Genomic DNA, 19729 nt, shown 5'->3' on the forward strand with positions numbered 1-19729 from the left:
TATTATCTCTAATCTTCATCATCACCTTTTGCATTTCCCTTTAATAAAAACGATTTTCGTGTTGTTTGCACTCACTGCACAGGGCAGGGATATACTTGCAAACGCCTCACACAGAGACTAGGATGAGAGAAACTCTATGGCCATTGTTAAAACACCTACAGCCACCATTGTCCAGTTAGGGGCAGAGCTCACATGCCTTTGCTTTGCAGTTGATCTTTGTTCCCACCCATGGAAGTTTCTAAGTTTTAGAGTCGTGAACTGGCAGATACACTATTTCAAAGAATTCCTACAAAATGAGGAATGTTTCTAGTTTTTTACTTAGCTTTCTCTTGATTGTAAAAGCACGAGTTCATTGTGGAAAATCCATAAAGTATAGAAATGTATAATGCAGTTGGAAAACCTCATTTGTAACCCTAGCACCAGAGGTGACTGCTGTTAACATTTTGATTTATTTGTATCCAGGTTTTTCCCTTCAAAATTTACTTTTTTAATGCAATAGTGTATAATCCTTTCTTTTTACTGCAGATTGTAAGCGTTTCTCCACCAATCATCTGTCAGCACCATTTTTAGCAAAGATGTGGCTGTATCATTCTTTACTTATGGTTCATTAACGAGAAGTTTATGTCATTTATAATTTTTTGCTACCAGAAATGAGGTTGTGATAACTATTCTAATACGTAAAATCTTGATACATATTCCTGTGTAGAGCTCAGGGTGGATCCGAAGAAACAAATTAATGATTTAAAGGGCGTGCATGATACATTTGGAGAATATTTAACCCTAAAACAACACCACGAGGTAGATACTCTTCCTCCTCCTACTTTACAGATGAGGAAACTGGGGCACAGAGACCTAAAGACACCTGCCCAAGTTTACACAGCTAAGAAAGCAGCAGGGCTGGAATTAAACTCAGGCAGTCTGTTCCCAAGCCTATGCCTTAACCTTCATGCTCAGCTGCTGAAAAAGGGTTCTAATGCACACTACTAAACCTACCCATGGTTGTATATCACCACGTTGTAGACTCTGGATGATCAGCGTGAAACATTTCACCAAGTCTTGATAAGAAATCACACCTTGAAAAACAAGTCAGTCCAACATTACTTTCATGGTATTTCTGCAGATCAAATATATCATTAATCTTAAGGATACGCAAGTAAGTAGAGGACAAGTATCTGTACTTTATGGATGGGGGAAAGGGAAAGAAAATAAAGACGAACAGAAAGATTTAACACATTTCTAAAGTAAACTCAGTGTCACAAAATAACAGTGAAACATTAAGGAACATCTTTTCCTTTTTCTAATAATTATAATGCCACTAAGGTGTATGTTTTGGTTCATATAAACATAACATTAAAACCACCTACGTCTTATGCTCAAGGCAGGAGAAAAATAGACTCTATAAATTGCCTTGTCTTAGTACAATTCTTGAGTAGAATGTGCCAATACATTATTAGAAATGAATCTGATAAAATAGGAACCAGGCTTCCACACAAGACTAATAGTACACATTGTAGGATTTTCAAAGACTTAAAAAGTAAGCCTAACAAATAACAGGAAACATTTTATTTTACAATCATGGTAGACACATACTACTGCTCATTTTGAACCACAGCTGCTCAGCAAAATCGAGATCGCCCCGCACTGTGAAAAGACACTCGATGGTACGGTCAACTGCAGCACTGTCATGCTTCACTGTCTGAGAAAGAAACATTAGAGAAGACTCAGTTTATTAAAAAAGAAAAGAGGGGCACCTGGGTGGTTCAGTTGGTTAAGCGTCCAAGTCTTGATGTCAGCTCAGGTCATGATCTCATGGTTTGTGGGATCAAAGCCTGAGTCGGGACCTGTGCTGACAGCACAGAGCCTGCTTGAAATTCTCTTTATCCCCCAACTCAAAATAAATAAATAGACTTTAAAAAAAAAAAAGAAACAAAAAGAAAAATAGTTTAAGGACAGCGAGCTTTTAAATCATGCTCTGAGAAAATGTGGATCCACAGATGTGAATTTTCTAGAACTTCATTCACTAATGAGGAGATACAAATCAACTGACCGTGAAAAATTGGACCCTTAAATTGTTTTAAAAGTGTGATGCCTAAAGCAAGCATTCAACTTTCCTTCCATGCAAAAATACTTAATTAAATGAATTTGTCTCCATTTTCCTGTTCATCAAATGACAACCTATTTAACTTAACTTAATGATACCAAGAAAGGCATTAGCATCTTATAGCATATTAACATAGAGTCATTTCTGCTTCTCTGCAGTTGATCAACTAATAATATGTACTTATTAGTTCTCATCAAAAGCATTTATTAGTTCTTAAGGAAAATAATCACCAGTGCTGACTTTAAAGACCAAGAAAAAAAACTACCCTCAAAACACTGCCTTTGCTGTACCAGATCCATTTGAAATGGTAGGACATGAAGGGTAACGGTACAACCAAATCGTAAAAGCTGTTTCAGTGTATGTTGCTAACTGATAAGGACTGCTTACCTCTGTGTCTTTTTTTGTAGAATCACCAAATCCATCCAGCTTATTTAAGTCTAGAAAAGTAGCAAAAGCTTATTAACTCTAGATTTTATCTTTCTGCTTTCTAAATTATTTCCATTCTAATCCTACTTTCAAATGGTAAATGAGGACAGCAGAAATACAACCAGGGATTTTAGCAAATTATTTAACTCTCTAATGGAGGTTATGATAGATACCCAACTGGTAGGGGTGTGGGGGTGTTCTGAGATACAGTGAAAGCCCCTGACACACATTGCTGGGCACATGGTAGGTGCTCAAAGGTTTCTCTTCCATCCCTCTTTTCATACAACTCGAATACAGCTGTGATATATAACATTTAAATTCAATATTAATTCTTAAAATTACTTAGACCTCTACTACTAGTAATTCAGAACAAATCTGTCCCTCTGACCATGACAGACCTCACAGCTTCATATATATCCCAACCAAAAGGAATACCATGCCTAAAAAGACAACTTATTTTTGAATTTAGAAAGTATAAATTCGCAACTAAGAAAAATAAACAGTATAAAGAGAGCATGAGTTAGGAAAACAAAGACCATTCAGAAATTCCTGCACAAGATCAACAGCAGACTTTACTTCCAGAGGCTCAGGCCATTCGCTTACACCCGTCCTCAAACCATCAGCCAAGACCTATGGGAGATTAAAAAAAAAAAGAAACCCAAAATTTTTTAGCAAAAAACATAATTTAATCAGTAGGAATATATTTCATAATATTGGTCATCATAAAATTTTTTGAATGACTAACCACAAGCCAGGAATAGTTCTAAGTGTTTTATATGTATGGTACGTAATCCTCACAAAAACCCCATCAGGCAGATATTACCATCATCCCTTTTCCTGAGACCAGAGGTGAAGTAACTTACTCAAGGTCACACATTACTGACAGTGCAAGGACATACACCCAGTAATCCGATACAAAACACGGTGTTCTAACGATGATGCCATGTGCATAGGTGCTGAGGATTCCAGAGTAATGAGCCTACCCTGAAGATGCTTTTAACTTTGGTTAAAAACGACCAACAGGGCACCTGGGTGGCTAAGTCGGTTAAGTGTCCGACTTTGGCTGAGGTCGTGATTTCACGGTTCGTGGGTTCGAGCCCCGCATCGGGCTCTGGGCTGATGGCTCTGAGCCTGGAGCCTGTTTCCGATTCTGTGTCTCCCTCTCTCTCTGCCCCTCCCCTGTTCATGCTCTGTCTCTCTCTGTCCCAAAAATAAATTAAAAAAACGTTGAAAAAAAAAAAGGACTGATAATCCCGGTGCAATAATCAGGGAACAACAAATGTGAAACTGAATGGAAGTTTATATAAAAATAATATAAATGTATATGCCTATACATACATTATCTAAACCAAAGGAAAGGGGGTCAACATAGGCTGGAATCACCACGGGAACAATGTGACACATCAGCTGAACTCAAATGTGGGAACTGTGAGCTGTAGAGAAGGGAAGGAGCACGGAAGAAGATGAAGAGGGTGGGGTGGAGTCCGGCTGTGGTGGAGAAAACATGCAGGGAAAGGTGGGAAATGAGATCAGAAGGAACAGGGGCTATACAGAAATACAGATCTTAAAACCTGGAAAGATTTTTGGGGGCACCTGTCTGGCTCAGTCAGAAGAACATGTGACCCTTGATCTCAGGGTCTTGAGTTCAAGCCCCACATTGGTTATAGAGATTACTTAAAAATAAAATCTTTAAATAAAGGAAACAAAAACATGAAAAAATTATTTCATATGAAAGACAACAGCCATTGTTGATTGTTTGGTAGGAAAATGACATGACCAAGTAGTTAAGAATTCATGTCAGAAATACCTAAGATGGATTCTAAAGAAAAAAGGAAGTACAAGGTTTCTCAATAGAAGTGGTATCATTTTCCACCCCCAGGGGATCTTTGGAAAAATTTGCAGATAATTTTTGGTGTCACAGTGACTGGAGGTACCGGGGCACTTTGAGCGTTTAGTCTGGTAGGGGCCAAGGTTGTTAGCATCCTTGTGTTCCCAAACCACGAAGAATGATTCTGCCTAAAACACCACCAGTGTCCCTGTTGAGAAACAATGAATGACCTTTAGACTGGTCCAGGAAGGAGGTGATAAGGGCCTTAACTAAGATGGGCAGTGACAAAAAGCTTAAAGGCGAAAAAAGAACAGTTTATTAGAGAGGGAGGGAGGGAGAGAGGGAAGGAGATGAGGGAAAAATAAAAGAAAAAATCCCATCTATTTACAAAAATACAGGCATTGAACTTGGAGAGACTGCGGTCATGTGCACATCTAAGATCCTGCGAAGTTATAAGGGAGGTTATAACAAAACATGGACTTGCAAGTCAGACAGACAGACTGACATGTCTTTGAATCAGGTCTTCCACAAACCAACTACTGATGTCTCAAGCAAAGTAACTGAACCATCTAGCACCACACGAATGGCACACAGTGGCAGCTTCTAGTTGTGGTAGTTAAGCGGTAGCGGTAAAAATAGCTCTCACTAAACTAAAATATAAGGTTTCTAGCTTGGAAAATTGAAGAAATGGGAGAACCACAGCCAGAAATGGGGGGTTCTCTGAGGGAGATCTAGTCTGGAGAAGATCTCAAGTTTCCTTTTGGAAGTACTGAGTTTGAGAGCAACAGCAGCGGACCAGTATCAGCTTAAAGAAAAGAAGAGAGTCTGGGGGCATCTGGGTGGCTCAGTCAGTTAAGCGTCCGACTTGAGCTCCGGTCATGATCTCACGGCTTATGGGTTCGAGCCCTGCGTCGGGCTCTGTACTGACAGCCTGCTTCGAATTCTCTGTCTCCCTCTCCCTCTGCTCCTCCCCCGCTTGTGCTCTCTTTGCCTCTCAAAAATAAATAAACGTTAAAAAAAATAATTGAAAAAGAAAAAGAGAGTCTGGAGTTCCCTCATAAAGGTATTAGTCAAACCACTGAGTGGACGAGCTCTCTGCCAGTGTGTGGGGAGAGGAGGGCAGAGACATGTGGAGAGAAATATGATAGAAGGCCACAGGAAGGATCCTGAGAAAGGATTCTTTCCAGAAAGAAAGGTAACGAGTTTTGTACAAAAAGGGAAATAATAATCAGAGGTAAAGGTACCATGTATGTGTGGTACCATGCCAGATGTCGAGGACACAGAGTACCTGGCACTCAAGTGTAGGAGGGGAGACAGAGAAGTAAACAGACTACCGGGGTTAATAAACACCCGACAAGCAGTGTGTGTGAAGTGCTCTGGCAGCACAAAGCAGAGGCAACACACGCCATTCTGAGGGAGCAGTGCGATCATCCTGGTGACGATGTCACAGACAGCTCGCCCGGCACACGGGTGGGAGAAGGGCACACTACACAGGTCAAGACACACTCACCACAAAGTGACAGAGTGACAGGACCAAGGTACTGTAAACGGGCCAGGGTTGGGGGCGGGGGGGGGGAGGGGGTGGTCAGTGGGAAAAGTAGGGTGTGAGGTTAAACTAAAAAAGAAAGAGCCAAAAAGAACAGGAAAAGATTCTTCAAAGCCAGTAGCCATCAGGGAAATGCAAACCAAAACCATAATGAGATACCATTTCATCCCCACTAGGATGGCTCTGATAATGATAAGACCACACGAAGCGTTGGCAAGGATACAGAAAAACTGGAACGGACACTGCTGGTAGGAATGTAACACTGTACAGCCACTTTGGAAAACGGTTATGGTTTGACAGCTCCTCCAAAGCTTAAACACAGTTACCACGATGATCCGGCAACTCCATTCAGAAGATATGAAAACATATGTCCCATAAAACTCGCTCTAGACTGCTCATGGCAGTATTCATAATAGTCAAAAAGTAACAACAATCGAAATGCCTATCAGCTGATGAATGGATTAACAAAATGTGGTATATCTATATAATAGAATGCTATTTGGCAATGAAAAGAACAGAGTACTACAAAATAGTAGATTACTGGCTGCTAGGGGCTGGTGAGGGTGGGAGGTGACTGCTAATCAGCACAGGGTTTCTTTTTAGGGTGATAAAAATGCTCTAAAATTATATATGGCCACGGTTGTACAACTCTGTAAGTATACTAAAAACCACTGAATTGTATACTTAAAACAAGTGGATTTTATGGGATATAACTTATATCTCAATAAAGCTTAAAAAGAAAAGAAGTAGGCAGGACACCTTCTTGAGATTCAATTTGTAGAATGGAGTAAAACTCAACAAAACATAAAGTTCTTGAAACACATGCTCATTAATCTTTAGCATGAATCAAAATCCCAGTTATTAACAAGCAGATTATACATGCATTTGGCATAAATTGGCAGCTGATCCACCTAAAAGAGGGGAATCCATTGTAAGAATAGAAACCAAATACTCTCGTAAAAAGGTGGAAGAAGAGCAGCTATAAACTATCTAACAAAGGATACCCGTAAAGGACAACTACCACACAGTAAAATCAGACAGCCCAAATTGCCGAGCATATCTAATGAATACATAACAACTGGAACAAATTTTGAACACAAACTAAATAATAATGATACTAGCAAACACTTTCATGAAAATGTAAAATTTAATGCAAGTTACAAATTCCAGTAGGATACTCACAAGGAGAAATTTCACTTCTCTCTGGAGATGATTCAAAGGACCTCTGGGCTCTCCCGATTCCACTTTAATATTCTAAAAAGTTCCCAAAGTCAGTTTTCACTGGAAATCCCATCTTTTCTGCATAAGGGTCACAGTTACTTGCGTTTCAAATTCCCCACACATTAAAACATGTATTTCCTAAAGCACTAATGAACCTAAGTAGAGTAATACTGCACTTAGAATATCATACCCAGAGACACCATAGATCCTGTCCATCCCGATACAGTAACCTGAACTCATGCCACCACCCCCTCTCGACTCCGCCATCCTACCTATGTGGAACATCTGCTCTCCTGCCCTTTCCCACTGAATTTCCAAAAGACACGTGGGAGAAATGTAAACAAATACATCTTAAGACCCAACGACAAACTTAGCATTCATTTCCACGTAACAAAAATAACCGCCCCCTAATAAATATGTTCAGTAGACTCCTAACTAAACCAACAGTGTGCTGTCTTAGCCAGAAGAGAAAAGCATTAAGAACATAATTATCCATAATCCCGTCACCCTGGGGGAATAACAATTAACCCCATCCAGGCTTCCGTGTACAGTTTTTTAAAACATAGTTGAGATCCTACTGTATACACTGTTTTGTACACCTTCCTTTTTTCTGCTTAATAAGAATTTCCTGTTATTATTAAAGACATTTTACATCATGATTTTTAAAGAATATACAATATTTCATTAGGGAAATCTACTTTAATCATTTCCCTATTGAACATTCAGGTTTGTTTTTAATATTTTACAAACACGGTTATTATCACGATATGAAACTATCTTTGTACATAAATTTTTTGCCAGCAATTCCGATTAACTTCTTAAGTCAGATGCCTAGAAATATAAATATAAAGCGAAAAGGCCTAACAACAGCCCAAATTGCTAAGCGTATCTAACGAATACATAACCGGAAAAAATTTTGAACACAAACTAAATAATGATACTAGCAAACACTTTTATGAAAATACACAATTTAATGCAAGTTACTGTATTGCCAGTATCTGCAATCTTTTAAGAACAGGAGAGACAAGTCATTTTGATCATTTCACTCGGGTCCCAACTCAAGAGACTTTATTAATCACTAGAAAACTCTTAAGTTACATAACTGCAGCACTGTGGGCAACTGACAGATCAGATCGCCCGGCAAAACCTCCACCCACTGCCCTGGTGAGACCTCAGGGGTGAGCTGGGCCTCAGAGCTGTCCGGCGAGGGCTAGGGCTGGCGCTGGCAGCATGCAGCACCAGCAACAAGCAAGCGAAGAGTAAATCCACACTGAATAAACTCAACATAAAATAAAGTTTGCTCCTACCAGGGTTGCAGTTGAGGAAAGTGGAGGGGTTTGAAGAATCTCATCCACGGGACTCCAGGAAATATCCAAAGTGATCGTAGTCTGTGATGCGGCAAGTGTGTCGTCCAAGGCCGTGGACTTAAACAGCTCATACTGGGCAAAGCCCCTGGCTGTTACCTGAAAAAAGCATATCCAGCCAACCCGACCCTCTGTTAGCTACGCTTTCACATGGTCAGAGGCCCATTATCAAAACTACCTTGGTTCTTTTCCCAGCAAAAGAAAAAGCATCACAATTTTATCCCAAATGGAAAAATAAGACCATTCTTTTTCATCACAGAGACTGGCTAAAAAGCAAGACGGCATCTACTTTTAGTCACTAGCCAATATGAAAATAAACACAAACATTTTGATACTATAAAAAAAACACATCTAGTCCTATTAGGAGTGAAAAAAGCATTAAACAAGGGAGGCACATCCATAACGGTTTGAAGAAAATAACGTGAGCAGAAGAGAAATACTTACAGTAGACAAGTGATGTCTTTTCTTATGTGAACTTTTTAGGTCTTCAAGATTTACAGAATAATTTTTATCAGCTATAAGACATAAAAGGAAACATCATTTTAAAGGTACAATTCAAAATTCTATGGTTAGAGCTAAAAAAAACTAGGATCCCTCAAATTCTAAGGGCACCACAACTTAACACTAGTAATTGTTAAAATTAAATAAATCCTCAGATGAAATGTTGACAGAAGGAGGAAAGTTGGGGGGGGGGTGCCTGCGTGGCTCAGTCGGTTAAGCATCCAACTCTTGATTTTGGCTCAGGTTATGATCTCATGGTCCAGTTCGTGAAATGGAGCCCCGAGTCAAGTTGGGCTCTATGCTGACAACAGGAAGCCTGCTTGGGATTCTCTCTCCCTCTCTCTCTGCCCACCTGCCCCCCACTTGTGCGCACATTCTTCTCTCTCTAAATAAATAAATAAACATTTAAAAAAAGGGAGTGGGGGAGAAAAGTGGAGCAAAGGCCAATACTGAAACCATGCCCCATACGATAAATAAAGTTGAAACAGCAGAAAATTTAAAGCTTGTTTTTCAGAGACCTGTTTCTCTCTAATCAGCTATTGTGTCTTTTCAGATCCCACTAATAAATCTACTAGATGTCTCTCTAGAAACCTGGACTCGGGGTCAACAGAAATGGCTCCAGCCAATGAAAAAGCAAGGCTCTGCATCCCTTACCCAAGGTAACGAGCCCCGGACGCCATTATCCAATTTATACAGGCTCTTGAAGCATATCATGCCTTGTTCTGGGGTTAATCTCCACTCCAAAGGGAACGTGGGATAGACGTTACATACATTTGCTCAATGTGCACGCTCCATCTTTCCCCAAGCATAGTCACAAGCTTCCCCCATCCTTTTCCTCAGTAAGTGTGCGATCTCAACTCCTATGATTATAAAAAACTTGCTCTAATCTCAGTCAGGAAGGCAGTTTGGGAATTACTCCCCAGCTCTCTCAATGGGCTGCCCTTCTGAGAATAAAACTTTCTCAGCCTCAAACCCAGTGACTCAGGGATTAGGTTTACTGCAGATTGAACACACAAATCTGATTTTAGGGTTCAGTAACAATGCTTCTACCAAAAGTATAATTAAACATCTACTATGAGATCGGAATTATATTGTCATTACATTCAATTTTTTTTAATCTTCCAATGAAAATTTCCAAAAATACACACATATAAATCAAATGAAACCCAAATAAAACTAGTAAACAAAACCATAAACTTCTGTTCAGAGTTTTGGAGATCTGTTTCTGGAGTATCTCCTGTATGCCCCAAGTTACACACCGGAGTAGGTCCATAGTGGCTGACAAGTTCCATCGTGTGCACTTCCCCTCTTAACAATTTCAGTTTTCAGTACAAATCACAGCACAATAACGACACAAATAAATACTCACACCCCCACAAAAGTAAGAAGAGTGAGCTCTCACCTTTAGAACTGACCGTATATAAGACAATTCCTGTAATGTTGTCATTTGTGGTGATAAGCTCAGCTCCCAGCCAACAGGTCCCTTCAGGATCTGAACTGTCACACCTCACCCACAGGGCAGGAAGGGCAGTAACTGGATGATTAATCTTCAAGTGGGTCATATTAGGATTGTGAGCCATAGCGTAAAGTCCAATTAACTGCCTTGAAAACAAGAGTACGAAGAATAAATTATAAATAGTGACTGCTGACCAGTCAACTTTTCTTTTTCAAAGATACTACGAAGGGTATCTACGATTGTGACACTGATCCTACTTCTGATCACCAAGATTCTGCACCAACTGTATTATGTGGGAGTTTTCCTCATACCAAGTAATTCTAACACCAGCCAGGTATCCTACAATTCAACTCAATTCTGACGCTATCTACCCAGAGACAGCATCAGATCCCACAGATTAAGGCTCAGTCCTACAAGACTGGCTCCACCCCCTACTTTTAGATGCCAAATGCAAGTCCAGGTTGACACCTGTGCTTCTGAAGGGCCAGCGTGAACCAGACGTTCTAACAACCTCCTCTTTGGGTTCGATTAATTTGCTAGAGCAGCTCACAGAACTCAGAAAAACATTTTACTTGCTAGATCACTGGTTTATTATAAAAGGATAGAGCTCAGGAGCAGACAGATGGGAGAGGCACAGGGCAAGGTATGCGGAAAGGTGTGGAGCGCCCATGCCCTCTCTCAGTGAGCCACTCTCCCCAAATCTCTACCTGTTCACCAACCCAGAGCTCACCACACACTCTCCTTTTGGGTTTTTATGGAGCCTTCATCATACAGACATGAACTGATCAATCACCAGCCACTGGTGACTGAACTCAGCCTCCAGCCTTTCTCCCTTCTCTGAAGGTAGGGGTGGGGCTAAATATTCTAACCCTCAAAATCACTGGGTTGGTTCCCCTAGCAACCCCCAAACCGGTTACTTAGGGACTTTCCAAAAGCCATCTCATTAACATCACAGAAGACACCTCTCTTTCTCCCCACTTAAGAAATTACAAGGGTTGGGGCGCCTGGGTGGCGCAGTCGGTTAAGCGTCCGACTTCAGCCAGGTCACGATCTCGTGGTCCATGAGTTAGAGCCCCGCGTCGGGCTCTGGGCTGATGGCTCAGAGCCTGGAGCCTGTTTCCGATTCTGTGTCTCCCTCTCTCTCTGCCCCTCCCCCGTTCATGCTCTGTCTCTCTCTGTCCCAAAAATAAATAAACGTTGAAAAAAAAAAAAAAAAAGAAATTACAAGGGTTTTAGGGACTCCTTGCCAGGAACCATGGACAAAGACCAGATATGTTTCTGATTATAAATTCCAATACCCCAGTATCCCAGAAACAAAAACCCGGAAATTAAGTGGCAACATACATAAACAATTCACCCAGTGAAGAAGTGGGAGAAGGGCACACCAGGCAGATCAAGATGCACACAGCAGGAAGTGACAAGAATGTGACAGGATCATAACTTCTACCAATGGGGAATCCAATTCGGTAAGGGTAGAGGTTCAGTAGGAGTGAAAGCAGGCTGTGAGATTAAACAAAAGAAATAGACGAAATAGGTAGGCTATATTAATTACACCTCAATAAAGCTGGGGCAAAAAAGGAGTCAATCAGCACATGAAAAGATGCTTGAGGTCACTGGTCACTGAACACTTAAGGAAAATTGAATAGACTGTGAATTAGGTAACAGCACCATAACAGTGTTAAACTTCCAGATTTTGATCATTGTTCTGTGGTTACATAAGAGAATATAATTGTTCTTAGCAAATACCTAGTGAAGTATTTATTTATTTAAATGTCTATTTTAAGAGAGAGAGAAAGAGAAAGAAACACATGCACAAGCAGGGGAGGGGCAGAGAGGGAGGGAGAATCCCATAGAACCTGACTCGGGACTCAATCTCACCAACTCATGAGATCATGATCTGAGCCAAAATCAAGAGACAGACTCTTAACTGACTGAGCCACCCAGGCGCCCCCACACACATTTTTTATGAAATATCGACAGTAAGTTGGAGACAGTGTTCCTTTACCTCTAAATACTTCACTACAGATAGGGGTGCCTGGGTGGCTCAGTCAGTTAAGCGTCTTTTGATTCTGGCTCAGGTCATGAGCTCACAGTTTCGTGAGATCGAGTCCAAGTCAGGCTCTGCGCTGACACTGCGGGATTCTCTCTCCCCCTCTCTCTGCCCCTCCCCCACTGATGCAGGCACACGCTCTCTCTCTCAAAATAAATGTTTTTAAAAATGTGTGTGGGTGATATGAGTCCCTTATAAAGGTGGCAGAGTGGGGAAGAATAGGAGGCAGAATAAGAGAGAGAAAGACAAAGCGGATGCAGCAAAGTGTAACTAACTGGTGAATCGGAGTTAAGGGTATAGACAAGTTCCTGCGCTACTCTTTCAACATTTCTCTAAATTTGAAAGTCTATCAAAATTAAAAGGTACCAAAAAACATGGCTTAAAATTTTCAAAGAGATGAAAACTTAATTTATTACCAACAGATGTTCAACAACGGAATTTCTAAGGGACTGTACTTCAAAAAGCAAATACAGTAATTCCAAAAGGAAGGTCTGTAATGCAAAGCAAAGCAATGATAAGCATATGGATAAATCCAAACAAACACCGGACAGAGAAAAACAATACAAATAATGTTTAAGTTGTGGGGGGAGAAGAGAAAAAAGGCCAAATAGGACTTAAAATCCAGAAGCCATAAAGGATTGATCGATTTAACCACATAAAAATGTTAAAAGCTTCAACATAGCAAAACAAAAAACCACTCTGAAAAAGAATCACTTTGTGAATATTGTTATAGTCCTTACTGTCTAATGTTATTATTTATATGACTCTATCCTCCAGAACTCCTTCCTGGCAAACACTTTGGTTCTGGAGGTGAGAGAGGCCAGCCAGGGAGAACTGCACAGTGGGGAGGCAGAAAGTGAGGCTGGCAAGGCAGACAGGGGCAGCAGGGGTTCTAACAGGGGTACTACTGGCATCTGGGTGGGAGGATTCCTCCTTGTGCAGGAGAACCCCATGCACTGCAGGATGTTTACTGAACATTGCCCAGGCCAACTGCTCGCCTTACACTGTAACAACCAAAAAGTGCCCCTGCATATTTCCAAATGCCCACTGAGTATGGCAGCCAGGAAGAGGGCCACCGGACTCTACAATGAAGGCTTCTATTCATAAGAAATCTGGATCTTATCATGAGGCAAGGAGAACCACTGAAGGATTTTTAAGCTAGGAAACAACATGATCAGGCCTTCAGGGATTTATAGAGATCACTCTGGGGGCACCTGGGTGGCTCAGTCGATTAAGCATCCAGCTTCGGCTCAGGTCATGATCTCACGGTCCGTGGGTTCAAGCCCCATGTCTGACAGCTCAGAGCCTGGAGCCTGTTTCAAATTCTGTGTCTCCCTCTCTCTCTCTCTGCCCCCTGCCACCCCGCTCACACTCTGCCTCTCTCAAAAAAATAAATAAACATCAAAAAGAATTTAAAAAAAAATCACTCTGGCAGCAGCAAGGAAAAAAGACTGTAGGGGTACCAAATACAAAGAAATTGAGAAGCAACAACAATAAACGGTATATGGGAGTGGAGAAGTGGATGACAACACAGTCTTCTTGGTCACGCTTGGGATACCTATGGGATATTCAACTAAAGCTATCCATGGAGAGTTGGGTATACACGTCCAGAAGGAGCGGGTGGGGGAGGGGGAGGGGGAGAGGGAGAGGGAGAGGGAGAGGGAGAGGGAGAGGGAGAGGGAGGAGGAGGGATCTGGATTAGATATAGACTTTTTTTTCCACAATGTTTGTAAGAACACTTTAAATCCCAGCCTCCAGCCCTCCTCCCAGCCTGACACTAAGAAAAACTTACCTTGCTCTCCCAACTGATAAAGCAAGTGGTCCAACATTCTCCCCAGTAGAGAAATCAGAAATAGCAGTTTCTTCAGACTGTAGTTCTTCAACATGACTTGTTTCTTCCTTCTCTAAAGGCTTTAGAAATATTTTAATTATTTAGCCGGGTAAAAGAACACTCACCAGTCAGTTCTTTACTATGCTAGAACACAATGTACTGGTTTCTAAACCTTAAGCACAAATGATTGGGTTATGCCAAGAAGCATAGCTACAAAGCAGTCTGGTACCAATAAATTTTGCCATTACAAGCATTTGCACTGCCCTATAAAAAGATAATGAAGTTGCTACTGACAGCAGAAGCATCTGATGCCATTAGAAAAGGAAGTACTCGGACACATATAAAAAGCTGAATGAAAGACAAAGCACCCCATGGGGAAACCCATGGGAGACTCTCAATTTCGCTCTCCAAACTCAAAGGTCCACAGCCCTTACTCCTCAAATCTGCTCCTCTTAGGATTAGCAGCTCTCATTTGTGTTACAGGTTCTGAAATAAATCTATGTTTCTAATATCTACACATTTAAGTAAACAGCTCAGCCTTGCCAATAAAAACGTTAAGCACAAGAATTAACACTTCCTGAGCATGACAATATACCAACTACTATTCTCAGTTTTCTTTTACTTTTCATAAAAACCCTGAAATAGATACTATTAACAACCCTGTTTTTAGATGGGAAAACTGAGATAGCAAATGGCTAAATAACTCACCTAAAATAACAGCCAGTGAGTGGCAAAGGCAACCTTTGAATCTAGGCAGTCTGACTTCAAAACTCAGGTTCTTATCCCTGAAGCTCTTTGGGCAGTAAATCCTCTGCCCACTTAACAGGTATCAGATCTGAATATTTCCTCGACTTTGAACTTCTTGTGCCAGACTGCAGACCTCTTTCCCTTCCAGGCCCAGCTCTCCAAATAGTTCCTAGAACTGGTGGTACCCAAAATGTTATTTTTTTTTTCTAATACCCATCTACTTAAAATTTGTGCCTTAAGCACTACCGATCTTTGCAGAGACAATAGTCTTAATTGTTCCTCATCCAAAAATGCCAGGGTCCCAATGAATTCCAGGAACCTTCTCCCAGCTGCAAGCTGCATCCCCACTAGTCTCCTAACCCAGATCTCCACATCCCCCTTGGCTCATCCTTATCTTTTCCTAGGTAACTCACCTTCATCTGACCATCTTTGTTTATTCCACTTTTGCTCTATATACATTTTCCCTTCTCCCTAGAGCAAAAGTCTAAACTCAACCATTTAATTCACCTACAATTATTTTCCAAACATCTGTCTACCATAGATAAGCAGTAATGACACCATTTTATTAATATAACAGACAAATAAGTTACCCCCTTCTTCAAAAAGAGTTTTTGTATGCATTAAAATAAAAAGCTCCCTGTTCATTTGCCATAATGCCCATCCAGACAACATGAGGGTCCTAGAGCAGAGGCGTTCCTTCTAAAAGTACCTCCACTTTTTGGGGCAGCTGGGTGGCTCAGTCAGTTAAGTGTCTGACTCGTGGTTTCGGCTCAATTCATGGTCTGAAGGTTTGTGGGTTTGAGCCCCACGTCAGGCTCTGCACTGACAATGTGGAGCCTGCTTGGGATTCCCTCTCTCCTTCTCTCTCTACCTCTGCCCCGCTTGTGCGCACTCTTTCTCAAAAACTAAACTTAAAAAAAATTTAAAAAAAAAAAAAAAAAGTACTTCCACCTTCCCCCATTAGTCTGTTCCAATCCACTTCAGAAAACCATGTAGTCAAAGAATGGGTTCTGGCCCCAAAGCAACTGTGTAGCATGACAACATTATCACCACTTAATAAAAATTACTATAACTGCTCTGCCAAAATAATTACCATAAGTAAAACACAAAGGTTTAAGGTTGGAATTATAAAGTGATGCAAAAGATAAGAAGTTTTCTCTGTTACATTTAATAAACAAAAATTAAAGTAGAACTTCGTAATACCTACATACACTGTGCTGTTCGGTACAACAGCCACTAGCCACATGTGGCTACTGAGTAATGGCAACACGGCCAGACCAAATGAAGATATAAGTGTAAAATACACACCAGGTTTTGAAGATGCAGGATGGAAAAAACAACAAACAAATAAACAAACAAACAACTCAGGAAGCCTGGGTGGCTCAGTCGGTTAAGCATCCGACTTCAGCTCAGGTCATAATCTCACAGTTCATGGGTTCGAGCCCCAAGTCGGGCTCTGTGCTGACAGCTCAGAGCATGAAGCCTGCTTCAGATTCTGTGTCTCCATCCCTCTCTACCCCTCCCCTGCTTGTGCTCTGTCTCTCTCTCTCTCTCTCTCTTTGCTCCTCCCCTGCTCATGCTCCGACTCTCTCAAAAATAAACATTAAAAAAAAAAACTCAAAATATCTCAAAGATTTTTATCTTAACTAGGCATTGAAATATTATTAAATATACAGGAGTAAATAAAAAGCATTATTAAATTAATTTCAGACAATTCCACACCTCAGTATTTAGTATCAAGAAAAAACTTATGCTCACACAAAAAGCTGTACAAAAATGATTACAGCAGCTCTATCCATGATCACTGAGGACTGAAAACAGCCCAAACGTCTTTCAAAGGGTGACTCGGCAAATAAACAGGGGTACAACCACGGAATATACTCAGCAATTACAAGAAATGAACCACTGATATACTTACAACTTAATCTCAAAGGCATACAGAGTGAAAGAAGCCAAACTCAAAAGGTTACAAACTGTATGATTCCATTCATGACAGAAGACAAAACTATACCAAGGGAAAAGAGATCAGCAGTTGCCAAGGGGTAGAGGTTAGAAAAAAGTAGGATTTTAAAGGGTTAGCGCGAGAGTTGTTTAGGGTGATGGAACTATTTTGTGCCCTGATTGTGGTGGTGACTACCAGAACCTATCTGTACATGTGCTAAAACTTACAGAAGTGAACAAAAAAGAAAAAAGGTCAATTTTACTATATATGATAATTTTACTTTTTTTTAGTTTGTTTATTTTGAGATAGAACCAGCAGGGAAGGAGCAGAGCGAGAGGGGGACAGAGGCTCTGAGGTCGTCTCTGTGCTAGCAGCAGACTGACGCGGGGCTCCAACCACAAACTGTGGGACCATGACGTGAGCCAAAGTCAGACACTTAAGCAACTGAGCCCCTTAGGTGGCCCTATTTCACTGTTTAAAATTCAGGCTACTACAAAATTTTAAATTACCTATGCAATTCTCATTGTATTTCTAAAGGAGAAATTTAGAAATTCTATTTCTAAAAGAATTAGAATCTGCTTTCACTAATATGCTGATAAAAAAATGGGCACATCTGAGATTATTCCCAATAAACTGAATTTGGCTGTTAGTTATCAACAAGCACAGGGGCTCCTGGCTGGCTCAGTTGATGGAGCATGAGACTCTTGATCTCAGGGTTGTAAGTTTGAGCCCCACTTGAACTTTTAATCTTATTAAAAATAAAATTAAGGGGCGCCTGGGTGGCGCAGTCGGTTAAGCGTCCGACTTCAGCCAGGTCACGATCTCGCGGTCCGTGAGTTCGAGCCCCGCGTCGGGCTCTGGGCTGATGGCTCGGAGCCTGGAGCCTGTTTCCGATTCTGTGTCTCCCTCTCTCTCTGCCCCTCCCCCGTTCATGCTCTGTCTCTCTCTGTCCCAAAAATAAATAAAAAACGTTGAAAAAAAAAAAATAAAAAAAATAAAAATAAAAATAAAATTAATTTGGGGTGCCTGGGTGGCTCAGTTAGGCATCCGACTTCAGCTCAGGTCACGATCTCACGGTCCGTGAGTTCGAGCCCTGTGTCAGGCTCTGTGCTGATGGCTCAGAGCCTGGAGCCTGCTTCCGATTCTGTGTCTTCCTCTCTCTCTGCCCCTCCCCCGTTCATGCTGTCTCTCTCTGTCCCAAAAATAAATAAACGTTAAAAAAAAAAAAAAATTGAAAAAAAAATAAAATTAATTTATTAAATAAATTTATTAAAAATAAGATTAAAGGGGCGCCTGGGTGGCTCAGTCGGTTAAGCGGCCGACTTCGGCTCAGGTCATGATCTCACAGTCCGTGAGTTCGAGCCCCACGTCTGGCTCTGTGCTGACAGCTCAGAGCCCGGAGCCTGTTTCAGATTCTGTGTCTCCCTCTCTCTGACCCTCCCCCGTTCATGCTCTGTCTCTCTCTGTCTCAAAAATAAATAAATGTTAAAAAAAAAAAAAAATTAAAAATAAGATTAAAAAAAAGAATTAAACAAGCACAAAGCCCAAACACTACTTACCAATTTCTCTACAATGAATATCATATCATTTTCATTTAGAATATTTTTCAAAGGGTTTGGTTGGCCTTTGCCGATCAACTGCCCTTGAACATCAGTCTGTTAAAAAAAGTTGTCAGGCAATGTTATATATACACACATATATTAGTGCAAATAATTTAAACACGTAAAGACCAGTTGTAGACAAGTGACTAAAAAAGAAAATTTGAACAAAACCCAATGTTCTAAAGATAAGATTTCATTTATTCTTTGCCAGGTTGTTTTTTCATGTTTAGATAAATCTAGCTCTTATGTTCACGTCTACAAATGCTTGAAGGCTCACCTAAAGTGCACCCTGCCTTGTCGAGCCTTCCTTTGATTAGGATCACATGGACATTCTTTCCTTCCACTCATACTATATTTACAATCATGTCCCATATAATTAGCACTTTACTAAATATGCTCTTTTCTTCTGATTGTACTATGGAGTTTAGAACTTTTATCAATTTATAGGAACTACTTACTTTTCCATTCCTATTGCAAACATGTTTATTACAGAAAAATCTGAAAACAGCTAACAGATTTTTTAAAACTCACATATAATTCTACTAGCTAGAATGATCATCACTGTAATTAGCCTGGTTGGCCTATATCTTGCCAGAACTTTTTGCAGACACATAAATTAATCTACTTAAGTAGAAATGTATTCAGCATTTAGATATCTACATAGGCTTTTGCTTTAAAAAATACAACAGACTGGGGCGCCTGGGTGGCGCAGTCGGTTAAGCGTCCGACTTCAGCCAGGTCATGATCTCGCGGTCCGGGAGTTCGAGCCCCGCGTTGGGCTCTGGGCTGATGGCTCGGAGCCTGGAGCCTGTTTCCGATTCTGTCTCCCTCTCTCTCTGCCCCTCCCCCGTTCATGCTCTGTCTCTCTCTGTCCCAAAAAAAATAAACGTTGAAAAAAAAAAAATACAACAGACTAAATCATAAGCTTCTTGTCGTGCCATTAAACATTCTTTGGCTCTACCATCATATAACTAATTCCATTTTCTTCAACATTTGGATAGTTTTAAGTTCTGTGCTATAATAAACAGCTAATAATCAACATCCTTGAATTCCTCTCTTAAGATAAGTATCCAGAATCACACCGATATCTTCAAATTGCCTTGCAAACATGCCAT

At 40.8% G+C, this 19729-nt stretch overlaps 1 protein-coding gene across 6 annotated transcripts in view; it reads right to left on the reverse strand.

Annotated features, from left to right (window-relative positions):
• The window catches only part of ZWILCH (zwilch kinetochore protein), a 39732-nt gene that overhangs the window by 13932 nt on the left and 6071 nt on the right, over positions 1–19729 (reverse strand). For 2 of the 6 annotated variants that reach the window (XM_023255157.2, XM_023255155.2), the window contains exons 3-13: positions 18573–18668; positions 14286–14404; positions 11788–11943; positions 10390–10589; positions 8931–9001; positions 8430–8585; positions 7084–7155; positions 3064–3157; positions 2489–2538; positions 1591–1696; positions 994–1073 (exon numbers count right to left, since the gene is read on the reverse strand). In XM_023255157.2, coding sequence (XP_023110925.2) covers positions 994–1073; positions 1591–1696; positions 2489–2538; positions 3064–3157; positions 7084–7155; positions 8430–8585; positions 8931–9001; positions 10390–10589; positions 11788–11943; positions 14286–14404; positions 18573–18668 — 1200 coding nt within the window. Of the gene's footprint in view, positions 1–993; positions 1074–1590; positions 1697–2488; positions 2539–3063; positions 3158–7083; positions 7156–8429; positions 8586–8930; positions 9002–10389; positions 10590–11787; positions 11944–14285; positions 14405–15032; positions 15247–18572; positions 18669–19729 lie in introns of those variants that run through there. The other 4 variants (XM_045059129.1, XM_045059127.1, XM_006932447.5 and 1 more) reach the window with 4 other exon arrangements.

This window comes from Felis catus, chromosome B3, assembly GCF_018350175.1.
Source record: "Felis catus isolate Fca126 chromosome B3, F.catus_Fca126_mat1.0, whole genome shotgun sequence".
NCBI classification, from domain to species: Eukaryota; Metazoa; Chordata; class Mammalia; order Carnivora; family Felidae; genus Felis; species Felis catus.